The 17,060-nt window shown below is 35.3% G+C and overlaps 2 protein-coding genes and 1 non-coding gene across 9 annotated transcripts in view; 1 reads left to right on the forward strand and 2 right to left on the reverse strand.

Annotated features, from left to right (window-relative positions):
- The window catches only part of LOC138711798 (cytochrome P450 4C1-like), a 391,497-nt gene that overhangs the window by 365,214 nt on the left and 9,223 nt on the right, over positions 1 to 17,060 (forward strand). The window lies entirely within an intron of this gene.
- Positions 1 to 17,060, reverse strand: part of LOC138711800 (alpha-tocopherol transfer protein-like) — an 87,635-nt gene that overhangs the window by 61,784 nt on the left and 8,791 nt on the right. For 4 of the 7 annotated variants that reach the window (XM_069843038.1, XM_069843035.1, XM_069843039.1 and 1 more), the window contains exon 2: positions 990 to 1,147. The exons of 1 other annotated variant lie outside the window; for it this stretch is intronic. In XM_069843038.1, coding sequence (XP_069699139.1) covers positions 990 to 1,134 — 145 coding nt within the window. In that variant the 5' untranslated portion in view covers positions 1,135 to 1,147. Of the gene's footprint in view, positions 1 to 989; positions 1,148 to 9,372; positions 9,425 to 17,060 lie in introns of those variants that run through there. 2 more of the 7 variants (XM_069843036.1, XM_069843040.1) reach the window with 1 other exon arrangement.
- Positions 2,377 to 2,448, reverse strand: TRNAI-GAU (transfer RNA isoleucine (anticodon GAU)). The gene has a single exon. It is a non-coding gene; the product is annotated as a tRNA-Ile (tRNA).

Raw genomic sequence — 17,060 nt, forward strand, 5'->3', positions numbered from 1 at the left:
AGCAATGTTCGTAAATATGATCATATTACCCCATCCCTGGAAGCAATAGGTTGGCTTAAACTAGATAAGAAAAGAAATTTACATTCACTTCTCTTTCTCTTCGAAATCTTGAACTCTTCTATTCCTTCGTATCTGTCGTCTCGCTTCACTTACCTTTCTTCCCACCACAATCTGAACACACGCTCTCGCCATGAAACAATACTAACAATACCATCCCATCGCACCTCCTCATACTCATTCTCTTTCACAATAGCCCTGCCAAGACTCTGGAATTCGTTACCTGCTAGCATCAGGGACTGTCGAAATAAAATTCAATTCAAACGCAAACTTACTAGGCACTTGGTCAGTAATTGAGACTCGTTCAGACATGGTTTCTTGTAAATAGTTCTTTTAATCTACCACAAAATATCTCAATATCCGGTAATTTCATCACTATAGAATTTTGTTATTGTAGGTTTAATTTGTAATTTAGTAAATACAAAAATATTCTTTGTTCTTAACTTCTATGATAAAATGTCTAGCTTTCATTAATCAGGTATTCTTGTCGTACTTTAATTTTTATTGTAATTGTAATTGTAAATTTAATATTAATTGTAATCTTATTGTTCATGTTATAGTTGTAACCCCTGGTAGAGGGGCAGAGAAGGCCTGACGGCCTTATCTCTACCAGGTTAAATAAATAAATCTTTAATCTTAATATAAACTAGACTAATGATTCGGTCGTTATTATACAAATTTAAATGATGAATATATATATTTTGCCTGTAAATGTATATACGAAGAACAGAGAGATTGAGAGAGAGAGAGAAAAAAGCAAAGAGAAAGTAGGAATTGAATTTCTATATTATTTATTTGAGCTGCTCAGAGCAAAAGTGGTGTAAGTCAAAATTGACTTACACCACTTCTGCTCTGAACGGCTCAAATAGTCTATGTAACTGAACAATCGTATTGGTTAACGTGCAACACATACGTGTACATTTGTTACATACCAGATTCTTCCGGCAGATGGGGCTCCATTGCGAGCCAATTCTTCAGAGCTTCTACCGATTCCTTCACCCTTTGTTCATTTAATCCAAATTCTTGCCAGATTTTTTGTATCACGTCTTTACCCGGGGCTCGGAATTCTTTCGCCATTTTAATTCGTAGTCTGGAAATAAAAATAAATAATCCTTAGTTTGTTTAATGAATGTGTAATGCATATCGTTAAAATGTTATATTCATACTGAATATATGTATCTGTGCGCTACGTATTAAATACTTACAATCTAATGTAGTTACCAACACGATACAGAGTACAATATTATGCCTTAATACAACATTTTGTATCTTCGATGTAACATACGTAAATACAAAGCATAATTTAATAATTTATTCTGATGGCCAGTTTCGCGAAGTATTGTTAGAACATTTAACGAGTTAAACTCTAAACAGTTTGTTAAATATAGTTTAGTTTTTTCATGTCTTCAATACTAGTTTTCTTTTCTTTTAGTAGGTTATTTTACGACGCTTTATCAACATCTAGGTTATTTAGCGTCTGAATGAGATGAAGGTGATAATGCCGGTGAAATGAGTCCGGGGTCCAGCACCTAAAGTTACCCAGCATTTGCTCATATTGGGTTGAGGGAAAACCCCGGTAAAAACCTCAACCAGGTAAGTTCCCCAACCGGGAATCGTTGCCACACGCGCTAGCCGTTACTCCACAGGTGGTCAATACTGGTTTGGCTTAACAGATTGTTAAGTGTTTGTTAGCTTTAAATGTAGGATTTTAGGCAGTTATCTCATTTGACAGATATTTAAATATTACAGATGACATCACAACTGTTCAAACAGAAGTTGTGAAAATAATATTTTATGTCTCTCTTTAAGAAATGTTTCGTGAATGATTACATAACATTTGAAAGACACTTTGGAAAGCTAGTAATAGGGAAGACAATCTTCAAAAGTGAACTGATTATCATATAGGCTGCTTATTTTGATACTGAGCTAGTACTGAATATTTAGAAAATGTGGGATCTAAACGTGGCAAGGTAACTAGGAATGATCATTTATACACTATGCATGAAACTCAATTTGTGACAATATAGATTTTCAAAACAAGTAGGTAGGTCTCAAAATTTTACAAGGAATTTAAACCAAACTTGAATATCCCACAAACAGAAATAGATCACATATTCCAATTCAGTATCTACTATTTACTCTTGATTCTATGATACTGGCTCTTTTCAACTATCTACAGCCAATGTCAATAGTGTTTCAAAATACACAGTGATAATTTATATTAAAACTAGTGGCTTGTGCAGCAAATCCTGCAAACTAAATCCATTAGACGTTCAAATAAACATTTTTCAGATTTGAATAATTTCAAGGGAAAAATTGTTCCGGAGCCGGGTATCGAACCCGGGACCTTTGGTTTATCGTACCAACGCTCTACCACTGAGCTACCCGGGAACTCTAACCGACACCGATCCAATTTTTCCCTCTATATCCACAGACCTCAAAGTGGGCTGACAACCGTCAAGCAACCAACTTCGAGTGCACACTAAATCTGTGTGACTTAAATTGTGGTTTTCTGTTAACGAACAGTGACGTGTATTATGCAAATCAAGATTTCAGGTACAACTCCCTGTAAAGTTGATTTGAATAATTTCAAGGGAAATTACAGGGAGTTATACCTGAAATCTTGATTTGCATAATACACGTCACTGTTCGTTAACAGAAAACCACAATTTAAGTCACACAGAGTTAGTGTGCACTCGAAGTTGGTTGCTTGACGGTTGTCAGCCCACTTTGAGGTCTGTGGATATAGAGGGAAAAATTGGATCGGTGTCGGTTAGAGTTCCCGGGTAGCTCAGTGTTAGAGCGTTGGTACGTTAAACCAAAGGTCCCGGGTTCGATACCCGGCTCCGGAACAATTTTTCCCTTGAAATTATTCAAATCAACTTTACAGGGAGTTATACCTGAAATCTTGATTTGCATTTTTCAGATTTATTTTCAATGAAGTATACCAGATATTTTGCAAGTTATTTGCTCCCGTAATAATGAAACATACTCCTTCTGAGTGGTTTTTTTAATGCCAAAAACTTTTTCTTGAAGCTATCTACCTTCAGGTTTTGAGTTTCAACGCGAAAACGCAAGTAACAATGTCATAACGATCAGTGGGTTCTTCATGTGGGACTAAATAATAGCTAATTGAGATCATTGTGAATTGTACACGAAAGTTAAACAAATATGAGGTTTGCTATGCTTTCGAACAGTAAACATAGCATCTTGGTATAGCTACTGCATGGAGAGCTTGAAATGTAGAGGGTAAATTCATTTCATCCTACTAAGAGATCTTGCTGAAATGATCGGGAGACTACAAAATTTTCTAGGTCTCTTATTTTATCAGTAAGTAATACCTTTTGGTTTTTCCTTAGGAACTATAATTTTTGCGCTCTCTCGAGCCAATACTGAAGAGAATGACGCATATAAATATCTACACCACAGCGCCATTAAGTATAAGAAAAAGACCCAACCCCACTTGATTAATAACTATAAAATTATTTGATTTTAATAACATTATTATTATTATCTTACGTATCTTACGTACGTTTTGTATTATATACTATATAGCCGCCATTTAGAAATGAAGATCTAATTTCATTCTATATCTACTTACAGAATCCCAGAAGTTTCACTTTCATATCATCAATATAGCATTAATACGTACTGTATAATTAATGAAAATAGTCGCATCATGGCATTAATTATAATAATATTTAATTTATAATGGTAATAATATCATCAAACCATCTCAAGTTTTGTAGATTATAATGTCCAATATACAGCTGTTCTCATAAAATTACACACCACAGAATCAGGCCTGTCAATTATTTTTAGTAAGCCTTGAAGTTTTTAATAACCAATTGAATTTGAACTCTAAATATGTCAGCAATCCTGCAGGTCATGACCTTCGTGTAATAGCCTATTGTTTATTGTAGGCTAGTGTGTGTTTTGTTTTATTCTGAAAATGATGCAATTAGTTCTCACAACTGACGAAAGATGCATTTTGGAAAATATGAAAATTATGTAGGAAAACTAACTCTTCACAGAACGCTACTTTTTTTCTGAAAAACTTCGGGTTCTAAGCTTCAAAATGAGGGGTCATTTATTAAAATCCGTTTAGCCGTTTTCCCGTAATTTTCATTATCAGTTCAAATTATATAGGCTATATAGATTGTTTTAGCAAAAATTGCTTCTTTGAGAAGTCATATGTTAGCATTAGTACTATAACCTTACTTTGTATTATTATTATTATTATATTATTCAGTAGTAGTCACCCACACCTATCGTTTGTCTTCTTTATCGATCATTGTCTACTGTACCAGGTTATGATTTTATACATGTGTCATGACTTATTCTTACAATACAGAATTTAAAGAATAATATCAGCCAATAATAAATTGCCTTAACATGTGCAATATTATTACTAAAACTGCTACTGAGTGGTTAAAATAGTGTTAACGACTGTTATAGTGAAGTGTTGACTGTTTTGAACTAAATTATGTTGAAGAAATGGAAAATACATTACCAAAACGTCGAAAATAAACAGGCTGTTAATTGGACACTAATTAAGCCAAATGAAACATTTCTTGGAGAAACTGGCCATTAGAGATGTAAACGAAGCAACAGAAGTTGACATGGAGAAGAAATTAATTTGCTATCCCTGTCCTCCGTTTCTTTCCCAACGATATAACCTAGCAATGACAGACGGACTGTCACTGATTTACTATTTATTTGGCAGCAGGGAAGAAGTCTCAAAATTAACATGCTCATATTTAACAGTTTTGTAAGTTCCTCTAACTTTATTATGTAAGACAATATCACGCATAATCAAAGATTCATTAAAGATTTACAAATTAACTCATAAGGTCGCTGGGCTAAAACTCATCCCAGGGGCGCACAATAGACCTCAGGTCGCGGTGCATAGGGATATTCCCCTCCCGGCCTCATAGCGAGAGAAAAAAAATTGATAACTCGAATATTATTTATATCGCGAAAGAGTGATAAAAATGATAACTTCAACAAGACTCCAACTCACAACCTTCAAATCATTAAGCGAACACACTACCGCTGTTCTACGAGACGGAGATGTGAATGAATCCTGCTTAAACGTCTTAGTTGTGAAACTGTTTCTGTAAGTTCCTGCATCATGTACCATCACCGTTATCCGAAATGGACTTAGAAAATATTCGCTATTCACGAGTGAGGCCACATTTTTTTTAACAGCTGTACATGCAAATAAACAAGGAACAGCCTGTCATAGTACTTGCTTGTGCCAGTCGTGTTTCATGGCAGTGCACAGGCAGTAAGAAATCAGCTATCATTTTGATGATTCTAATGTGAAATAGTGGCAATTGATTCAGAAGATAGTGATAGTGGCCCTAGTAGGTCCTACTCCCCAAAAATCTACATCCGATGTACCTAAATATACAAGACGTAAACAAAATTCTAGAAAATTGTGGTAAATAATTCTTTAATTTAAAGCTTGGTTTTGGTCTGATTAAACAAAATTTTAAAGGGCTAGATATAGGATGTCTCTTCTCTCCCTGCTATTGTGATCCTTCTGAGGATCATCCCAAGTTAAGGAGACAACAATGGGTTAAAAATCATTTTATGTGCTAATATTTAATAATTATTTCCTTAAAAGAATTTTAAAAGATCATTTTAATAAAACATTGTGAAGGCAGTTTAGATAAAATAATCGAAATAGGCCTACCTTATATGTACTACAGTAGTATACGATCGCCCAATCAAAAGAACGATAATTTGGAACCAATCGTGCGATCCAGTCAAGTCTCAGGATTGACAACGCAGTTCCGAAGTAACCTCCTTTCCTCACAATGACAGAGCAGCAACCGATTGCATCAATTACCTGTTGAGTGTACTCACGATATCCCAGCGCAGTCGAGTTGGTTTATAAACACGCCGCCGGTAAAGTTAGCTGTCCCGAGTAGTACAGGGACATCGTTTTATTGTTACTTCAATCTTTATTGTAACTGAGTTTTTGACTGTACTTCGCTCTCACCCCTTCTATTAACGAAGTTCACCCGTCCTCCACATAGATCAAAGACCGCATATATATAGTCATAGTAGCCTTAAGGTCATAGTAAACAGTACGTTCCAAAAATATGTTCGCGTTTTCCAGTGACGAAAGAGCTTTCAATATTGCATCATTTTCCATTTGCCTACGTCGCATCCCGGTTTCCCCCACCTGCTTCTATTCGCCTCTCTGTAAATGCTAGTGGCCGGGCTGTCTTAGCTCTTTTCTGAGAACATTAATTTCTGTTAGAAATTGGACGTCTACGTAATATTCACCAATACATTTGTTTAAAATAACTTAAATAAAAGAGCCTCGTTATGTAATTAACTGTCACGTGATTTCCTCCCTTTCTACGACGCTGCGAGGTAACCACTTGGACGGACAGTAGATAGCATGTCTGAGTAATTTTATCTTTTCGGATCGGGCAGAAGTGAAGATTGAATTTACAGTACGTAAGGTCTCTTTTCTAGATTAGGTACAGAATTATTTCAACATGAATTACTGATACGAAGTACGAACCTGGTAATTGGAATTACATACAATAGTTCATAGTGCGATAATATGCACATTAGAACTGAAGCCTGTTTCGAAATGAATGGCCACCATTTTCAAAAATGTGTTTAAATATCCATATTAAGATTATTTTTCAATTTAACTTCATTCTCTATAGTGTACGCTAATGTGCTGTAGACAGTATAATATACACTGCATAATGAATACGTCCGCATGGAAAGCTCAGTTCGTGAGTAAAAACACTCTTTATTAATACTGTACTGTATTTTGATTAAACAAAAACCTAATGAAAATGATCAAACTCAAAATCGCGATATTTCCTAGTTTACGTAAATGGATGAACTACTTTTCTTCCCTCCTATACCTAGTAAAGTGATTTGTTTGTATTTTACGCCAGTATCATCGAACTCCAGTCGTGAAAGGGGGTAGCAAACGGTGTTTCCGGTTCTTAATCGTTGATCCAAAGGTATAGCCAGGTTAATATTAGAAATGTTAGTAAAAATAAAATGATGTCCCTGTACATACCTACATGCCATTATTATTAGTTAGCCTATATCGATGGACCAGAACCAGACTGTTCCAGGTCCATTTTACTATTTTTTTTCTTCAGAAGAGCTGTTTTAAGCTCCTGACATTCAAAGCTTCATGAAACAATTTGGAATAGCTTCATAACAACCTTATTGAGAGAAATATTTATAATTTTGTTCGATTCATATATGCAGAGAAGAACTGGAATACAATGAAACACAGATTTCTTTGTTATAAAAAGTTGGACTTAGAACAGTCTGGTTCTCAGTCATCGATATGTTGACGTAATTGTTAGTGCTTTACAAATGAAAATTATTTGAAATTAATCAACATAGTTTGAGGAAAAGAAAGCAGTCACCCCACTCCTACTCCTCGGTGGAGCTTGTCGCCACAATCGACTCATTTCTCTCAAAACAAAAGACACAACTGTTAGCTCTTAAGAATGAAGATTTATAACAATACTAGTGGCTTGTTCAGCAAATGCTGCAAACTAAGTTCATTAGACGTTCAAAAAATTTTCTTCAGATTTATTTTCAATGAAGAATACCAGACATTTTGAAAGTTATTTGCTTCCGTAATGATGAAACCTACTCCCTCTGAATGGTTTCTTTATGCCAAATACTTTTTCTTGAACCTATTCACCTTCAGTTTTTGATAGTCAACGCGAAAACGCAAGTAACTATGTCAGGGCGATCAGTGGGTTTTTCATGTGGGAGTAAAGCAATAGCTTTTTCAGGTCATTGTGGATTCTAGGTGAAAGTTAAAAAATGTCAGGTTTGCTGTGCTTTCGAACAATAGACATATCATCTTGGTATAGCTGCTGCATGTAGAGCTTGAAATGTAGAGGGTAAAATCATTTTATCCTGCTAAGAGATCTTGCTGAAATGATCGGGAGACTACAACATTTTCTAGGCCTCTTATTTTATCAGTAAGTAGTATCTTCTGATCTTTCCTTAGGAACTATAATTTTTGCGCTGTCTCGAGCCAATACTGAAGAGAATGACGCATATAAATATCTACACTACACCGCCATTAAGTATATGAAAAAGACCCAACCCCACTTGATTAATAACTATAACAATATTGGATTTTGAATAACAATATTATTATGTCCGCCACTCAGTAAATTATAGAAATGAAGATCTAATTTAAGATATTCTCTACATCTACTTACATAACCCCAAAACTTTTCACTTTCATATCAATATAGCATTAATATGTATAATTAATGAAAAATAGTCACATCATGGCATTGACTATAATAATATTTAATTTCTAGTGGTAATAATGTCATAGAACCACCTCAAGTTTTGTACATTTTAATATCCAATACACAGCTGTACTCAGAAAATTACACACCGCAGAATCAGACCTGTAAATTATTTGTAGTTATTAATAACCAATTGAATTTGAGCTCTAAATATGTCAGCAATCCTGCAGGTCATGGCCTTCGTGTAATAGCCTATTGTTTATTGTTTTGTACTGAAATGTAAGCGAAGCGAGCATCAAGTCGGCCGTGCTGAAATGCAGTTAGTTCTCAAAACTGACGAAAGATGGATTTTGGAAAATTGGAAAATTATGTAAGAAAACTAACGCTTCAATGAAAGTTATTATTTTTCTGAAAATCCTTAGATGCCAAGCTTCAAAATGATGGGTCATTCATTAAAATCCGTTCAGCCGTTTTTCCGTAATTTCCATTACCAGTCCTATAGATATGCAATATGACATGGAAATGATTACTCTCTGTGAAAATGTCGCACTTCAGAATTACATTCTTTCATTATAAAGACTACATATCAAAGCTACCTTCTTATTTAACACATCATATAGCGCAATGATACAACAATTACGAACTACTAAGATAGTTTGCTGAAGCCAATGACTCTGGTTAAATTGTATTCAGATGAATAAACGAGTAATACTATAAGGTTCTGCAGGTATAATATTAGAGATAATGCAATTTATTCACAATTTCCTTTCAGTTTAGTTCCTCCCATATCAAATCAAAGGCAAATTACTTTAACGAGTCAGAATGAAACTAACAACTTTTTGATTAGAACTCAGTTAGTTCTAAAGAAGACCTAATTATCACATGCACTTCAAAATACTATTACTGTATATTCTGGAATTAGGTTGCACTCATTAAGAAGGAGAAAAAACAGCTGTTTTTATTTGTTGACTATCAATGAAAGTCCCATATGATGTCGTGTGATATAAATTCGCACTTAAATAGTTTCGGCTCAACTCACAGATTTGCAGAGGTCCGTCACTCCGTGGTTTCCAGCTTTCACTGACTTGTTCCCTTGTAGACTGTGTTATGTTATGAAATCAATGGAACAGGTTTGTACAATAGGCCTATATCTAAAAAAGTTAACATAAGCCAGTTTTTTATCGTGTGGTATTTATAAATGATTAACTTCTAGGTAATTACTAATGAAAATAATAAAATAAAAGACTGATGCATTTATGTGCACAATTTTAATGAATGTAAATACTTTTACAGAAGAATGTAGCGCAATTTAAAACACGATAGTGGGCATATAAAATTACAAAACTTGTAGTCTATGACACAAGTACAGTACGACTCAAATTCTGTGAATGGTTGCAAACGTACCGTGGCTTAGTGAACAATGATAATGCCAGTTCAGGTCAGGCACTGGCAAGGAACACATTACAGACGGTAATATATATCTGTCAAGCGGACATCTTTAAACGTGCAACAAAGCTGTAAGTTATTCCTCGAATTAAAAACAGCAGAAATTTTAAACGTGTCGCAAGTAATTACAAAATTACTGCCTTCACGATATTCGTAATGTCGTTGCCTACTAGGCTAAAATTTCCACTGAAACTCTAAAGAGAAGCTGGAATAAATAACTTAAATATGAAGTCGAAAGGGCGACTTCTGAGTTAAGAAACCTTATGTAAAATCCACAAATCATTATGCTGTAGGCACGAATCTTATCAGAGCAGTTTGTAAAATGGTATTAATTTTTTTTTCTTTAAGGGCAGAGTGAAATTATACAAGTAAGTATGTTAGGAACTTTTCCAGTCCTAAAAATATTACAGCTCAAAAAACAAAATGAAATCCTGTTTATTTGATATACGAAGAAATAATTTGCGTTTAATATTAAAGCAAATCGTTTGTGTTGAAGAGCAATCTCGTACTTTCGTATATCCGTTCCTTGACTTAAGATGTGTTTGCAGAAGGTTCGGGAAACTGCCTTTACTGGGAATCAAATGAAACCTTATTGTGTCCATTTTCTTAGACATACGAGGTCGCTGTTCAACACCATCGAAATGTTACATTATATAACACTGCGTACCGTCATTTCCCATAACTATGGTCCATTCAAATTTTATACTCTATCACGTAGTACCTCGTTTATTTATATTTTTGGTCTACTTTAGTTTGAAATGAAGTCACTGCAGCTAACGACAAACGGTCTATGTTACTTGTACAATGTTCTTTGAATAGTTGTATCGTTGACCATATTTGTGTTCCAAAACCATAATTATGGGAAATGACGGTATTTATTTTGTGGAACTATCGTTTTTTCTTGTGTACCTGCATCGCTGCAACCTTGGTGAATCAAAAGAAGTAGCTCTTTCAGTGAATGATTTTATACAGAATTGGAGTTGTATTTTATTTCCTCTTACAGACACATTCGTTGCCGCTCAGTATCTAATAAATCAACCTACTCAACTTCATACCTATATAAAGACTCATTTGTAATGAGTTGGCTGGGTTTTAAATGTCAACGTATACAGGGTGCTTCCGAGGTGGTGTTACAGACTTTCAGGGATGATGGCGAAGGTCACATGTATCAATTTGGGATAAGGAACCATGGTCCGGAAATGACTGAGTCGAAAGTTATAAGCAAAAATAGTTGTGTGGAAATGGAATTGTAATTTGGCACCACGCCTTCCTTCCTTTAACCTTAAGAACAGTCGTGGAAAGATGGTATGGGCCGGATGTCTCCTACGTGGGTACTTGTACGATACAATCTGTGAGTTTGTCTACTGTTCCCATTTGGCTCATCCGTATTCGAAAATCAGGTCTGCTTATTCCGCTCTCGTGTACTCCTCCATTTCACTAGGACCGATCGACTGGACACTGCAACTTGTACACATATACTGCTGTCTACAGACGTGCATATCATGACCGACCATGTCCGTTACACATTACGCTATTTGCATTGCTTTAGTGTAGTTTCCTGTCTCCATCCCTCAGACAGCGCACTGGATGGAATACTGTAAGTAGACAACGTCAGATGAATACAGTATGTGTAAGTTGTACAGATAAATACACATAAATAAGGTGTACAGAGGAATAAAATTATTTCATTTCCACACAACTATTTTTGCATGTAACTTTCGACTCAGTCATTTCCGGACCAGGGTTCCTTATCTCAAATTGATAATGCGCCCTTCGCCATCATCCCTGAAAGTTTGTAACATCACCTCGGAAACATCCTGTATAACAGTCTCCTTCTATGTATAACATACTCCGAATAACTTTTGTGTTTACTGGTATACAGTTAATTTTTAATCGTTTTATTTTCTTTCAACTTAATATTGCTTATTGGAGTTAAATATAGACATTAATGCGCTATATCCGGGACTTTTCCTTTATTGAAAAGCATGCATAATTTACACTGTCAGATTACGTTTGGGTTCATGATGTGTCCTGCACTGATAAAGTGATTCAAATTTAATTTTTCAATGCCGTCCTGGGGAATTTCTTTTAGGATTATTGAATGAACATGCCAGTTACTTTCCTTTAATAACGGCGAAGTTTCCTATTCATGAAACCACCATGTATCCTGGAGAGACCTTCGTCTTCGAAGAACAGGGCGTAATAGACCACATCAAAATATGCAAAAATAAGTCGGGAACCAATACTCTATCTTGCAATTTTTCCCAAATGTCTAACGGCGCAAGTATTATTTCAGTGGGATCGCTTCTGTATGCAAGTTTTAAGCTCAGACTGTAACTCTCACGTCATGTCCTCGTCGATCAACCAGTCTTTCCACATTACACTTTTGTCACTCAAAGCATCGCGCAAACAGGTTTGGTAGGATTTACTTCAACGCCGGATAACGCATGAGTGACGCAACACGCTTTGAAAACCGGAGCCTGTTTGACGTATGCCATGTAAATATCTCTTGCTTACCGTGTTTCACAATTATAACATTAGTTTCAACTGGGACATTGCGCAGAGAACTCACAGTACAATACATGAAATTAAACCAGCTAAAGATACTTTTTCCGCAGTTATTGCGCTGAGGTCAAGAAATCCGACCATTTCAGGGACAGGTACAGTACATGTCGCACACATCACATCGTAGTTGTATTCTTGACATTTATCTACAATCTACTACGTGCTACGGATCAAAATTAACTATTACCCCATTTGACTTCTGGGTATTGTCTTTAATATCTTCATAACTAATCATTATACCATGGCGGTTCCTATTTCGAATTTCATCGACACAACATCCCGTATCACTCCGGTCTTTGAAGAGGGCATGTAATATTGACCACGGTCTAATACATACAGTCGCGCAACTGCGACACTTTTTTTTTGCCACCATTCGACAGCTGATGCGACAGTAGCGCTCCAGCGCAGACAAGTTAAATGTGTGTAGAGTAGATTTAACACAGCAGAGAAATAATACGGTGTAATTTATTTGATATTTTTATGCAATACAGTAACAGTATATGGTTCTTATTAATTTTATTTCAGAAATCTACAATAAATTTACATCCAGTTAATGTGAAATAAGTTCGAGAAATTGAGAATAAACTTAAATACTTCTGCTTCTTACTTCCAAGTGAATCATATTTTTTGAGATGTATAATTTTTCGAACCTCGACGGCAAATTCAGTTTATTTATAAATATATTTATGCATCATTTGAATTATGTACGTATTTCCTGTGAGAAAAATCAATATTAGTAGCCTCAAAAACAAGGACGTCATTTCTGTCTTAGCCGGGGGGGGAGGGGATAATATTTTTTATTGCAGATCTTATCGAGTGGCGTACACACACTATTTCGTCAGAAAATAACTATTTTCCCATACTACAAATTGGGGTAAATTCGACAGCTGATGTAAACATGATAATTCACTGAATATATTTTGAAGTTCACTTTATTATTTCCTTAAGTACCGGAATTTTTTTTATTATTTTAAGCCACAGTGGGAGTATTATGATTTTTTTTATGATACGTTTACCGCAATTTGCAATATATGTCCAGTTTCCACACGTAGGCCTACTTTTAACTTATTCTGCTTATACAGGGACGTTATTTTATTTTTACTAACATTACTAATATTAACCTGGCTATACCTTTGGATCAACGATTAAGAACCGGAAACACCGTTTGCTACCCCCTTCCACGACTGGAGTTCGATGATACTGGCGTAATATACAAATAAATCACTTTACTAGATATAGGAGGGAAGGAAAGAAGTTCATCCATTTACGTAAACTAGGAAATATCGCGATTTTGAGTTTGATCATTTTCATTAGGTTATACTCGGGAAGAAATTAAACACAGAATAAATATGGGAAATGCCTGTTATTATTCGGTTGAGAAACTTTTATCATCCAGTCTGCTGTCAAAAAATCTGAAAGTTAGAATTTATAAAACAGTTATATTACCGGTTGTTCTTTATGGTTGTGAAACTTGGACTCTCACTTTGAGAGAGGAACATAAGTTAAGGGTGTTTGAGAATAAGGTGCTTAGGAAAATATTTGGGGCTAAGAGGGATGAAGTTTCAGGAGAATGGAGAAAGTTACACAACACAGAACTGCACGCATTGTATTCTTCACCTGACATAATTAGGAACATTAAATCCAGACGTTTGAGATGGGCAGGGCATGTAGCACGTATGGGCGAATCCAGAAATGCATATAGAGTGTTAGTTGGGAGGCCGGAGGGAAAAAGACCTTTAGGGAGGCCGACACGTAGATGGGAAGATAATATTAAAATGGATTTGAGGGAGGTGAGATATGATGATAGAGACTGGATTAATCTTGCTCAGGATATGGACCAATGGCGGGCTTATGTGAGGGCGGCAATGAACGTCCGGGTTCCTTAAAAGCCAGTAAGTAAGTAAGTAAGTAAGTAAGTAAGTAAGTAAGTAAGTAAGTAAGTAAGTAAATAAGTAAGTATATCATACTGTCTACAACACATTAGCGTACACTATAGAGAATAAAGTTAAATTGAAAAATAATCATAATATGGATATTTAAACACATTTTTTAAAATGGTGGCCGTTCATTTCGATAGAGGCTTCAGTTTTAATGTGCATATTATCGCACTATAGACTATTGTACGTAATTCCAATTACCAGGTTCGTACTTCGTATCAGTTACTGATGTTGAAATAATCCTGTACCTACTCTATAAAAGAGACCTTACGTACTGTGAATTCAATCTTCACTTCTGCCCGATCCGAAAAGATAAAATTATTCAGACATGCTATCTATTGTCCGTCCAAGTGGTTACGTCGCAGCGTCGTAGAAAGAGAGGAAATCACGCGACAGTTAATCACTTAACGAGGCCCTTTTATTTATGTTATTTTAAACAATTGTATGGGTATAATATTACGTAGACGTCCTAATTCCTAACAGAAATTAATGTTCTCAGAAAAGAGCTAAGACAGCACAGCCAATAGCATTTACAGAGAGGCGAATAGAAGCAGGTAGGGGAAACCGGGATGCGACGTAGGAAAATGGAAAATGATGCAATATTGAAAGCTCTTCCGTCACTGGAAAACGCGAACATATTTTTGGAACTTACTGTTTACTATGACCGTAAGGCTGCTATGACTGTATATGCGGTCTTGGATCTGTGTGGAGGACGGTTGAACTTCATTAGTAGAAGGGGTGGGAGTGAATACATTCAAAAACTGAGGTACAATAAAAATTGAAGTAAAAATGAAATGATGTCCCTGTACAATACATGTACATTCACTTACTGCTAATATGACGTACGTGCGAACAAATAAATACATAGGTTTGATGAATAAATTTTAATTTCAATTAACAAATAAATTGTAGCAATAGGTAATAGGATTGCTAATATAGATCAGTATTGCTAATGCCAGCACGTTCCTATGAAAAGGGCGTTAGTTGTTAACAACTTCTAATAATATCTCTGAATAAAATAAATGTGTGTAGCGCTGTGAACTGTAGTGACAAACTAAAATCTCTCCGAGTCTGCAGTTATTCAGATTCCCTAAAGACCAAGAGATGTCATGAAGTCATAACTCATAATCATAACCAACACGGTAGTAATATGTTCTATAAAACACTTATTGGTTATCAGTTACCTAGTCATATGTCAGAAAGAATACTTTAAATATACGTGGGAAAAGACGTAGAATCGGTGTAATATTAATTTTAAAGTAATACAGGTTATTTGCCTTTAGGACTACTTGTCCACCTTACGTCTGTATTTTTTTCTTTCAGGAGTAGAAAATACTGATAAGTTTTAGAAGATATGATTTAATCACAAAAATTTCGATTATTTTTATTTATAGGCCTACAATAATATCACATTGTGTTCACTTCGTTCTTAAGCGTGTAGGCCTATATTAATGGATGCTGAAAGCAAGAAAATTGTGGAATGTTACACCTACGTTACTTGGCTTCCCCAGTAGGGTGTAAAATTCTTGTAGGTTTCTAAAATAAAATTAATAGGAACCATATACAGTTACTGTACGACATAAAAATATCCAATAAGCTACACAGTATCATTTCTCTGCTGTGTTGTACTCTACACATATTTAACTTGCCTGCCGCTGGAGAGCTACTGTCTCGCTGTCAAATGTTGGCATATTTTATAGGTATGAGTTGCGCGACGTCTGTTGACCATGTATGATGGCAGAGGAAAAATATTATTTCCCGGCATATAGACTATTGTGTTTTTTCATATCATTTCGCTGTTATTCTTTCTTTTCGTTCTTCCGTTCATTAGTTTATTCATGCTTCAGGCCCAGGACAGGCCTTTCACTGCAAACCCAGCACTGTTCACTCTTTTCTCTTTTCTGCCATCCTGTTAGTTTCTGCATATGATCCATACTTTTTTCTTGTTCACCATTCCTTCCAGTGGATCTTCTAGTAAACAGTTTCTTCTTAACCAGTGACCCAGCCAATATCTTTTCCTCTTTGTGATCAATTTCAACATTATTATTTCTTCATGCACATTTTTCTAGCGTAGCTTAATTTCTTATTCTGTCTGTCCATTTCACACATTTCATTCTTCTTCCTACCCACATGTCAAATGCTTCTAGTCGTTTCTCTTTACTTCGTCGTAATGTTTATTTTTATGTCCGATACAATAGCACACTCCACACAGAGCACTTCATTAGAATTTTTCTTAATTCATTTTCCAGAGGTGTGCAGATGTTCATTTTCCTATTAAGAGAAGAGCTTCCTTTGCCATTGTCATATTATTCAGAAAGGTTAGATCTATATTAGTACCTTTCGTACCCATTGTGATCTTATCTTTATACTATATACTATATATATATATATATATATATATATATATATATATATATATATACACACACATATGTATATATACATTCTTCTTGCATTTGTGCTTTTTCTATTTGTATCTGTAATTTTACTTCTATTTCTTATTTCCTTCTTCGCTCTGGATTTGTTTCTTGTATATGTCTATTTGTATTCTGGTGATTTGGTAGAGAAGGCCTGATGGGCTTAACTCCGCCAGATTAAACAAACAAACAAACAAACAAACAAACAAACAGACACACAGACAGACAGACAGACAAACAAAGTAAATATTATCTTATTCACATATCACATGTAGGCCTATACTCTTTGACACGGGATTTAGTCGCTGTTCATAGACTAAGACCCGTCTTGGAAACGTTCGACGATCATCATGAATGCTGTT

This window comes from Periplaneta americana, chromosome 13 (genome assembly GCF_040183065.1).
Source record: "Periplaneta americana isolate PAMFEO1 chromosome 13, P.americana_PAMFEO1_priV1, whole genome shotgun sequence".
NCBI classification, from domain to species: Eukaryota; Metazoa; Arthropoda; class Insecta; order Blattodea; family Blattidae; genus Periplaneta; species Periplaneta americana.